A 12,266-nucleotide genomic window follows, 5' to 3' on the forward strand; every position below is an offset into this window, starting at 1 on the left:
TTTTCAATTTTTTTTTCTTTTTTCCAATTTGAGTGTAAGCTCTATTTGATCCTCTCTGAGTCTGACCACAGCATGCACCCTCTGGTGCTCTAAGGCCAAGCAGTTCTCAGGCTTTTGTCCCCAACTCCTCCACACCTGTGAATTTAGCAACTCAAAAGGAGGGAGAAAGTTTAAATTCTCTTGGCCCAGATCTGAAAGGACCAGTTTCTTTTCAGCATCATCCCTTTTCTGATGGAAGACCAAGATTTTGTTTTTTGCTTCCGGGGTGCATGGTGCATATATGAAGCCAAGGAGACATTCTGTGGCACAATCTGAGCCATAAATCAATATAGGGAAATTGATTTGGATGTTCCCATCCCGGGGTGCTGACTGTTAGCCAGATGGACCAGATGAGACCCTCATCTAGGGATCTTTCAGTTGGCCAAGCTAGGCAAAGCTCGGGCCATTCTAACTCACAAAAGGCTCTAAGTTTTGGGGTTTTTAATCTTAATACCATAATTTCCAGTAAAACCTTTCTTAAAATACTTAAGGATGGATTCCAAAATAGTCGGATGAGATGTTTATGTCGCCATGATTGGCCAATCAGAGTGTTGGTGTGTGTATGGGTACCCTTGTACAGAGATGCAGGACAAACAAAAGTGGGGGGTCACTCACTTGCTTCCCTGGCTGCAGGCCTCTTGGGGACTTTAAGGTCTGTTCAGGCTAAGATGGGCTGTCACGTAAGCTCACAATTATGCCTTTGTTAAATGCAACCACATACAAGTTCTGGAACTTGGGGAGGACTCTACGTGCAAGCGCCTCCTCCCTCTGTCTTGTTCCACAGTTCGTTCCACATACTCTCCTATCCCGAACTCTTTCACTCACACATTTATTCAGAAGTTATCACATTCCCTCCCAGTGACCCCCTAACTGTAACCAAAACAAATGAAAGAAGTTACCTCCCCAAATGGCAAAGCACAAGGGTTCATCAGACCCCTGCACTATTTTTGCCCAAAGTTCACAAAGTGAACCAAAACAAATGGGAGGAGCTATCTTCCCAAATGGCAAAGCACAAGGGGTGATCAGGTCCCTGTACTTTATTTGCCCAAAGTTACAAAATACAAATTCACAAAGTAAAACCAAAGCAAAACCAAAAGTTAACAACTAAGGGGTTTCCTGGGGTTTCTCACCCAGCAAAGGAAAGACACAGATGAGACACCAACAGCAGCAGCCCTCCTTCTGTCATCCTCTGCCTTGGGTTCAGGCAATCCACAGTGGGTAGCAGGTCTCCATGTCCTGTTGAGCAGCCTAGGTAATTAGTCCCAGGAGTGTTCCTTTCCTCTCGAGGAGACGGAGAGCTGCTCCCTCTGGTGGGGTTCAGGCTGATACCCAAAAGGGCTATTTCAATCCTAGTTCCTGGTCAAGGAACCAAATGTTCTGGAATCTCAGAAAGAAATACACAGAGACACAGAATAATAAAAGTTCTACTTGGAAGTGGGCAGGACCACCCAAAAACCAGTCTGGTTAGTATCCATGTACCCCTTTGTTCAGCATTTCCTTTTTATATCCTTTTTAGCCATTATCTCATCCCTAGTGGTCTTTGATGTGCAAATACAATTCCAGTTCCTATTTACAAGTCACAGACACAAGATAGGCCATATACATTGTAAATTCACCCCAGCCCTTGCAACTTTGTAAGGTTAATGAAGTTACTGGCTAAAGAGTCAGATAACTGTCACCTTAAACAACAAGAGTTATGGGAAAAGCAAATGTTAAAGGAACACATTACTTATTTTGCTTCTACACCTACCTTAATATTCAATCTACTAAATTATCTAAAACTTTTCCCCATCAATATGAGTAAGTGCAGTGAGAAATTCAGGACTAGACTTGCATGGTGATGCCCATCACCTGGGAGGGTTTCATGGGGCGATGAGAGCTCAGTGAGCCAGAAGCCACCTCCCCCATCTCGAAATAGCTGCATGAAGTGTCCCGCATTAGTAGTTAGCCAGATGTAAATGTGTGAGATGTATTCCTAAGAGAGAGGACATTTTAAACGTTATTATTTACTTATGCCCAATGGTGAGTCAGATGTACTTCATGGGTTTTAAAAGCAGGGCTTCAGAGGATGATAGAGAAAAATCATAAAGACACTGGTGCTAATGGAAAGGCGGTTTCCAGAGAAGTGATAGAGCACCAAAAACAACTTTTCTTTACTTTCCACATTTGCCATCATTTAATGGTCAAAGCAAATACTCGTAACTGCACAACTCCTTCAATTATTGGAACTTATTGTGGTTTTTAACTCCAGGCACATATGCATGTAAGGACATCCACCAATGATATTATGTTAGAAGAGAACAGCTGATCTTTGACCATCTTCTTGAAGACTCATTAATTCAAATTAAAAGCTGAGGAGAGAGGCAGGGAAGCCTTGGGTGAGGAGCATGATGTTCCAGCAGTAAGGACCCACACCTCCCATCTATTTCAGATTGTTTGGCAGTTAGTAAACATGATGGACCGCTCCTCTGCACATGTGTGGTTCTTGAACTGTGTAAAACTTGTCTCTATAGCCTCCTCAGCAGGAGCTCCTTAAGGGCAGAGCCTAGACTTGCTGATGTCTGTTTCTCCTCATTTCCACCAGTAAAAAGTTGTGAAATAAAAATTGGGCTGAGGTTGCCTGTCAAGGAGAAGAGGACACGGCAGCTCATGGCAGATTTTGTCCTCCAGGTAGGTTCCCTGCTCCTGCATAACTGAAAAGAGACAGTACCTGGCTAGGAGGCTCTGATCCACAAGGAGACCAAGTGAGAGTGCTAGCTGTGGATGTCACATAAACAGCCTTATAGCTCTAGAAAGTTGTGAGACATTAGGAGACAGTTCAGAGGACAGCTGTCAGGATGATAAAGACTTTTGAAGAGAGGTATAGAAAGGGGGTGATGTGTGGGATTTGGGGATTATTTAAATCTGACAACAGCCTGAACAGAATGTGACAGCTGACTTTGGACATTTGCAGGGTAGAGCAGATCTTGTCAGCTTTTGTTCAGGACAAGACCCTTTTAGGAAAACACCACATTTACATGTCCCACAGGGCAGTCAGTTGAGAAATGGAAGAGCACAGTCGGACAGAGGGGTCTGGTGTGCCGGTGGATGAGGGAGGGGCAGTGAGCACACTCCTCAGATCTCCCCTGCCCCACCCTCACGCCCCCTCTGTGATGCTCCCATGCTCTGTGATGCAGGCGAGGGTATATAGTCAAGCTCCTGCACCCTCAGAACTCAGTTGCCTCTGGCAGCCTTGCAATTCAGATAATGGAAAATGTTCTCTTTTTTCTTAAATAGATACATGGAGCCATGGCTGAGCTGTGGCTCACCATTCTTAGATACAGACCCCAATGGCATCTTTCTGAATGCTGTGGGGTTGCTGTTTCTGTTGACTTCCTATATGTTAGTGAAATCATTTTTACCAACCTTCTGGGACAAAAAGGACACCCTAAAGGTAAGAAAGCATGGGTATCTTTCTGCTGATTTCCTATCTGTTGGTGAAATCATTTTTATCAACCTTCTGGGACAAAAAGGACACCCTAAAGGTAAGAAAGCATGGGTATCTTTCTGCTGATTTCCTGTCTGTTGGTGAAATCATTTTTACCAACCTTCTGGGACAAAAAGGACATCCCAAAGGTAAGAAAGCATGGGTATCTTTTTGAATGGTGCGGGGTTGCTGTTTTGCTTCTTTGCTATCTGTTGCTGAAATCATTTTTACCAACCTCCTGGGACAAAAGGGACATTCCAAAGGTAAGGAAGCATGGGTCAATCTCTTTTTTTCTTAAATAGCTATATGGGGCCATGGCTGAGCTGTGGCCCATCATTCTTAGATACAGACCCCAATGGCATCTTTCTGAATGCTGTGGGGTTGCTCTAAAACTTACACACTACCTCTCTGGGAGTGGCAGAAACTTCTAGGATAAGATCCCAAGGAATCATTCCCTGGTCCTGACTGAATCAGTTCCAGATTGTAAGTTCTCTGCAGGAGAACAGTCTGTCCTGATGCTTGATCACCAGTCCCAGTCCCATGTCTGGTTCCTTCCCCAAGCCTTCCTTCTTGTTGGGTTGATTGGGAGAGTAACCCTGACCTCAGAGCCTCTGAACAGAGCCTGGAGCCTGAGATCTGTCCCCAGGACACAAGGTCCCCTGGAGGAGCATAGTCGTGACTGTTATCTCAGACTCTATTCCCTCCTGGAACAGAGAGTACTGCTGACTGAGAATATCAAGTGCTGATCTTGCAGACAACATCCTTTGAGTTTTTCAGAGATGGAAAAATAGAAAATAACTGATAATCTTTAAAAATTAGTAAAAAGACTAAATGAGTAAAAAGAGAAAATAACTGATAATCTTTAAAAATTAGTAAAAAGACTAAATGAGTAAAAAGAGTCAAATGATTTTTGTACTCGTAATTAAAATAGAGAGTTAAATGATTAATGAATTTCTGAGCTTGCTAGAGAAAGGAGTGAGATAAATGAACCCCAGCCTTTCATTCTTTTCTTTTTGCTCTCATTTACAGCACAGAAGAAAGAGGAGGAGGAGAAGCAGAACACTTAAAGGTATGATTCTTCCTCTTTGACCTCAGGTCTCCAAGGTGACCCCTCCTACTTTTTTCAGGAGGTTCCAGGTCATGAGCTCTGGAAATGTTAGCAGTTAAACACAGGCTGTGTCAGAACACAGAGCCCTCAGAGGAGAGGCCCACAGGAAGGCGTGAAACCCGAGACACTTTTCAGAGCCCTGCTCTGTCCACCATGGTGAAGCAGTGACAGTCCTGGCAATGAATGGGAGCTGCCAAACAGGCTGCTGTGTGAATTGTCCAGGAAGGACTCCTGGTTGCTTTGGAGACACAACTTCTGTCTCCTGACACTGTGTAAAGTACTTTATTCCCGAACACTCAGATTCAGCTCTGAGGTAAACCCTGACTTCTGTGCTCCACATGGTCATTTTAAGCATCATACTGGAGGAAGCACATGCACATGTGAATGCTCAACATTATCCTTAACCATCAGGCTTTGTCTACTGTTACTGGGACTTTCAGACTTTAATACCCTAAGTGTTTCTCATACAGAGACTCCTATAAGATCCCTGTGTTTCTACCTTTACTACATGTCAGCCATTGGTTTTTCAGGTTGGAGAGCAGGCCTGAGAGAAAGACAGGAGGGGAGGAAGCTGCTTTCATTTCTGAAAAGGTGATTAGCCACTCACTTCCTTCTTTACTATTCCTTTTCCCCATATGTTCTGTGCATCCCAGGGATTCAGTGCAGTCTGTGGTGGTCAAGGTTGGGGTAGCTTTAGGAACAAGTATGTGAATGAAGGCTTGGAGAGAAAGTATGAATTTTTTGGGAGGTCATGGGCCTGTGCTTTGTGAGGTCATGGCTGTGGGGCATTGTCAAGGGTGTAGGAGGTGTCAGGTGGCCCCACCCTAATCAGGACAGAAGGCCTTCCTTTCCTTGTACTGGTCCTGGCCATAACTTTGCATTTTCTGTCTTTGCAGGCCCCTGGGCCAGCATCCTGATATTAACCACCTTCGTCAGTTGCTGTGTCCAGACCCCCTCTGTGACGTGTGTAACACCACAATAGCTAAAGTCAGGCGAGTGCTCTCTCAGACATCCCTGGAAGATGCTGATAGTGACTCTGTGTCCTCTTGGACTTCCACAGATCATGAGTCATCTTGCATAGAGACCTTTGGCATCTCAACAGTCCTTCCAGGAAATGCAATTCTAGCCCTTGTGCCTAGGCCTTCTCCACCTCCACCCTCTGTTCTCCCACCTGACCCAGTCAGCTCTTTAGTGGACGCACTGACACCTGTGCCGCTGGATGACTCTCAGCAAGCAGAGCCTATTCCTCCCTTAGACTCCAGACCCCCAGCGGACTGTTTCCCACCACAGCCACTTGCCTCTGCCCCTTCCCTGCTTCATTACACTCAGGAAGCAAAACCGGATCTTCAACCAGAAACCACTTCATCAGTGGAGAACCCTGGTGGGTTCTGCACTAACAATTTTCATCCTATGGATGTCTCTTTTCAGGGAGACATTGAAACTCATCTTGTAGAGCCTGGAAACCTCAAGTTTCTCAGCCCTGACAGCCAGGCCCTCCTGGAAAGACAAATCAAAAAGAGGCCTGATTTGCTGATAGGCAAAGGAAAGGGAAAGAGAACAGAATCTTTCCCAAAGCAACATCAGCCAGACTCCCCACTAAATTTTTCATGGAAAAGATCAGAGTCAGCTACTGATCAGCAGGATTCTGCATGCACCCTTCCTATTTGGAACAGGGAGGGCAAACCAGAGGGACTTCACACACATCTGAAGCCCCCAGGCCCTAAGACCTTGGAGGCTCATTTAGAGCAAACACACAGCCAGTTCTTCAGGGGTCTTGCATCTCTACACAGAGAGTCACTGAACCCCATTGTACCTGAATCAGGCAACTGGTCTTCAATCTTTATTTGCTTTAATACAATCTCCAACACCTCCACGGCCCAGGAATCCCCGGTCCTTCCACACCCTCCACCTCTGTCCTTGCCTGAGGCCCAACCTGAAGCCGTGCCCCAAACTCTGTCCGGATCTCAGCCTCCCGATCTCCTTCCTATGCAGACCCAGGCCCCACTTCAGAACCCACCCCCAACTCTGCTACTTTCTCCTCAATGCCAGCCTAGAAGCTGTGGAGTGTGTTTTCATAGCACCCAGGGTGAGGTACAGTCTCTTCTTACACCTTCTGAAATTCAACAGCTGGAAATTAATGTGCTACAGAAAGTACAAGAAAGCGTGTGGGGTTTACCTTCTGTGGTCCGAAGATCTCAGGAAGAATTTTGTCCTCCAGCTCCTAAGCTTTCACTGATTAAGCAGGCCTCCAAGGCCCATGTGCCAGTTTCCATCCTACGGGGAGATTTTCCCTGCAGCAGTGAGCTTCGAAAGAAACTAGAACACCACCTTCAGAAGAGGCTCATTCAACACTACTGGGGCCTGCCCCGCAGAGTCCATGAGTCTCTGTCAATGATGCAGCCTCAGAGTCAGGTCCCTGAGACCTCTGAGTCCAAATGAAGTTATGGCCTGTCTTGGATCTCTCTGTATAAGGGTCAGAGCAACAAGGACTTGAGCTAGTCTGAAACTTTCTATGAGAGGAGCTCAGAAACGGTGCCTTTAGAGGAGGGAGTGGGGAAGAACCAGGGACATAGTCCAGAGGGTGGCCCCCCAAACCTGCTGAGTGGCCATGACAGGATTATAGATAGTGCTCAGGGCTCTTACTCAGAGAAAGCCCTGGAAAAATGTGGGGAAAAATCCAGTGGCCTCGGTAGGCATGGAAGGACAGGGAGCCCAAACACAGTCACCCTCTTAAACCACCCATGAGAGGGATGGCACATGGGGTTCTTTGCTCGCCGTACACAGCAACACAGATACAGTGGGTCAGAAGCAGACTCTACAAGACCAGAGATGCCACCCAAAGTCACCCAAAGGGCAAGCTGGGGCTGGTCCTAAAATAAAAAAGAGAATGAGTTCCTGCAGTGACAACATGAATACAAGAAAACCGGAAACTTTCTTGACCACTAAACAGCCTCTAACAAGAACAGCAGTTCCCCAAGACTTAAAATCAGCAGTTCATCAAAATAAGCTGCATAATGAGCTGAAGTGTAAAATAGAAAGCAGGAAGCAGGGCCAGCCCCAGGACCTTCCCATGAATGTGTCCCTTGCCTCTAATAACTTGAAAACCAAGAACTTACTTGGTCATGATCAGGGTGCCTCCTGTGGGAACATGGCAGCTTCCCAGATGATGCATGCCCACTTGGACAACACAGAATCCCACATGGAACAGGGTCAAGAGCCCTGGGTCCCTAAGCATGTTTTATGCAAGTATCAAGACAGGAAATTTGCTCCAGAAGCAAAAAGAGAGTGTCCTCTGACACTCAAAACAAGAGACCTCAGTGGCGGTGATGGAGGGCTGGATGCATCCCACCACAGAAGAAGAAGCTGTCCTGACCAAGACAGGACATTAGAAAAGACATGTGGGAGCAAGTCCTCCTCAACCCTGGCACTGAAGGGACAACCCCCTCTTGACAATGTTTTGAGAGACAACGTGAAACCCTTTTTCCAATGGATTTGTCTGAGGACCAAACATAGAGGCCAGGAAAGCCCCCTCAAAAAGGCCAGCTGCTCATCAGCCTCTGTGCAGAGCAGGGGCCCAGTTAGAGGGAGAACTGGCTCTCCTGAGAACACCAAAGACCAGAAAGTTGCTACAACCTTTCCAAAAGTCCTTCACCAGAATTTGCTGGAAAAAAGTTTTATTCCCCCCAAATAATCCCTTCCCTGTTGAAAATATGGGTGATCCCCAATAAAATCCGAATAAAGCAATGTTTTGTGTATATGGTGTGGAGGGCATAGGTTGCGGGAAACTTGGGGTTGAGCTTATGGAAAGGGATAAGTACAGTTCTCCCTGATTGCCCCTTTGGGTTCTAGGGGTGACCAGCATTGTGGAGCTCTTGTTGAAGAGGCATCACATGTCCCCCAAAGAACCTTTGGTCCCTAAAGTGTGAGGAAGTGTCTGCACTTGCTACCCTTAACTTAGTCTCAATGACGTTGTGTAGCTACCCATACCTTCCTCTTCATTCATTGCAATGAGGAAGGTTGGACTTCTGTACCTAAGAGAGGAGAACAGAGAGGTAAGGTTTGGAGAATAGAGTGAATTAAGTATTATTTCCATTGCTGGGAATAATACCTGACACCCAGAATGTAAAGGAGGAGAGGTTTACTTGGATCAAAGTTTCAGTGGGTTAATTCTAAAGATGGCTGGCTCCAGGGCAGAAACACATGGTGGGAAGGCATGGTGGAGGAAGGTTGCTCATCCCATTGCAGCCAGGAAGCAGACAGGTAAAGGACAAAAACACACTCTTCCAACACACTCATACCCCACCCCCACTTCAGGACTGATGTCCAACCAGACCCCACCTCCTGAAAGCACATTTAGCTACTAAACTCATCAATCCACTGATGAATACAGCACCCCATGATCCAATCACCTTATAAACACATGAGAGTTTAGGGGGACATTTTAGATCTAAACCACTGCAGGAACTCTTCTTGTACAGACAGGGACTAATAAATGTTTCGAGTTTCCCAGAAGGTTCCTGAAGTGGTTTTTCCACAAAAATCTGTGAATGCTAGGTGTCAAAATAAAAACAAAAACAAAATATGTGTCCATTCATTCTACCATAATTGTTTTTGTCCAGATTCATGCCACTGACTTTGCAGTGCATGTCTGAAGCTTAGGGTTGCAGTTAGAAAGCATACTCTCCAGAGGCTCTGGGAAGGACAAAACATTGGAGAGTCCCAGGGCAAGAAGCCTGCAGAGGTGAGGAATCATTGCAGGGCCCAACATCCACAACAGAGTTGCCCATAATTTGGCTTCCAAATTCTTCAGTTGTCCCATCTTTGGGCTTTTTCCTGCCATTCTCATTCACTTCCTGTCATGTCTTAGAATGTTATCACCGGGACACCTCTGCCATTGGAGTTGTGCACGTCATTCCACCCTTCTAGTATGCACTGTTTGTCCTGCTTTCAACTCTAGGTCACTCCCTCCTGCGTTTATTCATTTATCTACCTAGTTCTGCTTTTGTTTTTTCCCCTTTTAGTTTTCTCAGGCAACCAACCAACATTTGAAGAAAAGCTCAGCTCCAAATAGGCGTCTTTTAGTGTCCATCAATCCTCCCTGTCTGGTAACAATCCCATCTCTTTGTCTTTCCACTAATGCCTTCGTGTAAGTGACTGATCACTATTGGACTAATCTCATAATCTTGTAAGTCTACTGCCCCCACCATAAATTCATGATCAGCACCAGCAATAACTGGAAAGCATTCATTCCACAAATAATCATCCTGTGCCTACTGTCCGTGAACAAAGTTCATGGAGCTTAGGTTAAGACTCACGTAGATTTCAATCCACCTGTGTTTTCCTGAGACTGAGGCTATCTCTACTTGTTCAGATGGTATCCTGGACTCACCGCTCACAGAGGAAAGAGAGGCCATCAGATGAGAACTTTGTAAATACCTTCAAAAAACTGCATTTAGTTCTCCTTCCCTCATTTTTTCCAATTATACAGAAAGATATTCCTTCCATGATCCCAACCTGAAAGATATGACATTCCTAAAATGTCTTTTTGGAGAAATAGCTAACCTGTAGTCCAGCTCTTGCCAGTCATCCTTTGTAGCCTTTCCCTCTCCACACATGAGCCAATTGAAATTTTTGTTTTAAAAAAACTTATTACAAAAATGTTTAAACATTTGGAGCAGATAGAACTGTATAACTCCCATGTATCCTCATCTCAACTTGCACAAGATGGTGTGCCCCATCATTTACACTGTGATATAAAGGGCAACATCCATTTAAATACTTTGCCATCACTCTATCAGATAATTTGCTTTGTTACCATCTAGACCTGGACTTAGACTTTTGTGTTAAAGGATTGGTCACCAACCAGATGGTGGGAAAATTAGGAGGGAGGGGCCTATTGGAAGGAACTTATATCCTTGGGGACAGGCCCTCAAAGGGGATATTAGGAACATGGGCCCTGGTGATAGACTTACAACTCTAAATATACAAAAATTATTAGCTATATACACTTTAGTGAATTGTATGTATGTCATGTGAAACATTTCAATAAAACATAAAAAGTATAAGATTTAAAAAGTATAGGTGCTTGAGGATAACAAGAACAGGAAAGAAGATGGCAAAAGGGGTCAATACATTTTTGGAAAATGAAAATCTGGTGGAGGACATGTAAGTGACTTACCAAAGTGGACTGAGCACCTGCAAACCACAGACCTCCAGAAGACACATGACAGGGTGACACCAACTTAGATAGCAACTGGACATGACATGTGTTACATGGTGTAAATGTGGTTCCTTGAGACTTTACCATTTTCTTTGTGTGTCATTAACAGACAATGGGGGTAAGGGAAGATTTTCTAGTATTTTGTAAAAGCCTACTAAAATATTAGGTGCTTCCATAATGAAAGAAGATCTTGGGAGATACTTGTAAAGTTGGTGTTGAGCACTCATGAGGGTTAGGTGTGGTGGGGGCAGCTGTGAGAATAAAGTAAAATATCTCAAAGGTTAGTCAGAGCTCAGTACAACACAAATCCAATTAGAAATGTATTTGAAAGCAATCAAACTTATAGAAAAGTTGTATGGATGGTAAACAATAGTGTAGAGTTTTAGATTTACCTAGTATTAATATTTTGAAATATTTGCCATTTTTTCTCTCTCTCTCTCCTCCCTCTTCATGTCCCCCCACACATATCAAGATAAGTGCATTTCTTACTGAATATGTTATATATCATGTCTGTGTCATAGATCATGTGCTTTTTCCTTGAATATTTCATCGTATACTAAGAAAATGTTGGTATGATCATTTGAAGTGAAATAAGCCAGACTCTGAAATTCAAATGTTGCATGTTTTCCCTAATATGTGGAATATTAAAAGAAAAAAAGATTACATGACAATAAAAGTGACACTATTATTAGACAAGAGGATGGGAATAAGGGGGAAGGGGAAGGAGGGTGTTAAGGAGGGTAACAGTAGGAATGGATATGACTAAAATATCTTATAGGCATGTGTGAAAATATCACATTGAAATCCAATATTCTATAAAATTAAACACGAATTAATAAAAATACATAATTCTCTTATGTACTCAATTATCTTGATTGGGGAATTTAATGCAGGCATAAAACTTTTAACTAATTTCATTCACATTCCATTTTTTAAACTTATCCAACAGTATACAAGTGTTTTTTTAAAATTTCTGTTCAGGGGTGGGGATTTAGCTTAGGGGTTCCAGCACCTGCCTGATAAGTGCAAGTTCGATCCTTGATATAAAAAAAAAAAAAAAATTCTGTCCAGAGGATGCAGTCTGGAATCTCATAGTTGTCATGTGTCTTAGTTTCCTTTAATCTAAGACAGTTTCTCTGGCTTTTTTTTTTTTTTTTGACATGGCTACTTTTGAAGAATATATCCAGTGGTCCGTTTTATGGTCCCCTTATCACCTGGACATTTTTTGGTGGAGCTTATCTTGGTTACACTTTAATGGATGCTTTTATACTTGCGAGTCCTAGAAACTTCCACTATCAGGACCAGATTTGTCATAAACAAAATGAAACTAGAGCTGCAAGGGTGTACAGAGTGATTTTTCTGAAAAGACCTTCCATAGTTAATAGAGGGTAGATGAAAGGAGGTAACTTGGCGGGGGGAAGAACTTGTTTTGG

General features: G+C 44.0%; 2 protein-coding genes across 2 annotated transcripts; both read left to right on the forward strand.

Moving 5' to 3' along the window:
• Positions 1-3,270: 3,270 nt before the first annotated feature.
• On the forward strand, positions 3,271-7,349 carry LOC101705483 (spermatogenesis-associated protein 31D3). The gene is made up of 4 exons (XM_087184158.1): positions 3,271-3,472; positions 4,535-4,574; positions 5,144-5,204; positions 5,510-7,349. Exons 1-4 carry the CDS (start codon positions 3,293-3,295, stop codon positions 7,050-7,052), a joined length of 1,824 nt encoding a protein of 607 aa, XP_087040284.1. The 5' UTR covers positions 3,271-3,292; the 3' UTR covers positions 7,053-7,349.
• Positions 7,348-8,350, forward strand: LOC147825995 (spermatogenesis-associated protein 31D1-like; the record flags this gene model as incomplete). The annotated part of the gene is made up of 1 exon (XM_087184167.1): positions 7,348-8,350. A coding segment is annotated over one exon (957 nt), but the record flags the coding sequence as incomplete, so codon positions are not given.
• Between the last annotated feature and the right edge of the window lie 3,916 nt (positions 8,351-12,266).

This window comes from Heterocephalus glaber, unplaced genomic scaffold (assembly GCF_053883595.1).
Source record: "Heterocephalus glaber isolate CG9 unplaced genomic scaffold, H.glaber_assembly_v1.0 deba00001481, whole genome shotgun sequence".
NCBI lineage: Eukaryota > Metazoa > Chordata > Mammalia > Rodentia > Bathyergidae > Heterocephalus > Heterocephalus glaber.

Coding starts and splice junctions, on each gene's coding strand:
- LOC101705483 (XM_087184158.1), top strand. CDS start 3,293: ATGTTCTCTTTTTTCTTAAATAGATACATGGAGCCATGGCTGAGCTGT. Junction 3,473..4,534: donor ACAAAAAGGACACCCTAAAG/GTAAGAAAGCAT, acceptor TCTCATTTACAG/CACAGAAGAAAGAGGAGGAG. Junction 4,575..5,143: donor GAGAAGCAGAACACTTAAAG/GTATGATTCTTC, acceptor TTGGTTTTTCAG/GTTGGAGAGCAGGCCTGAGA.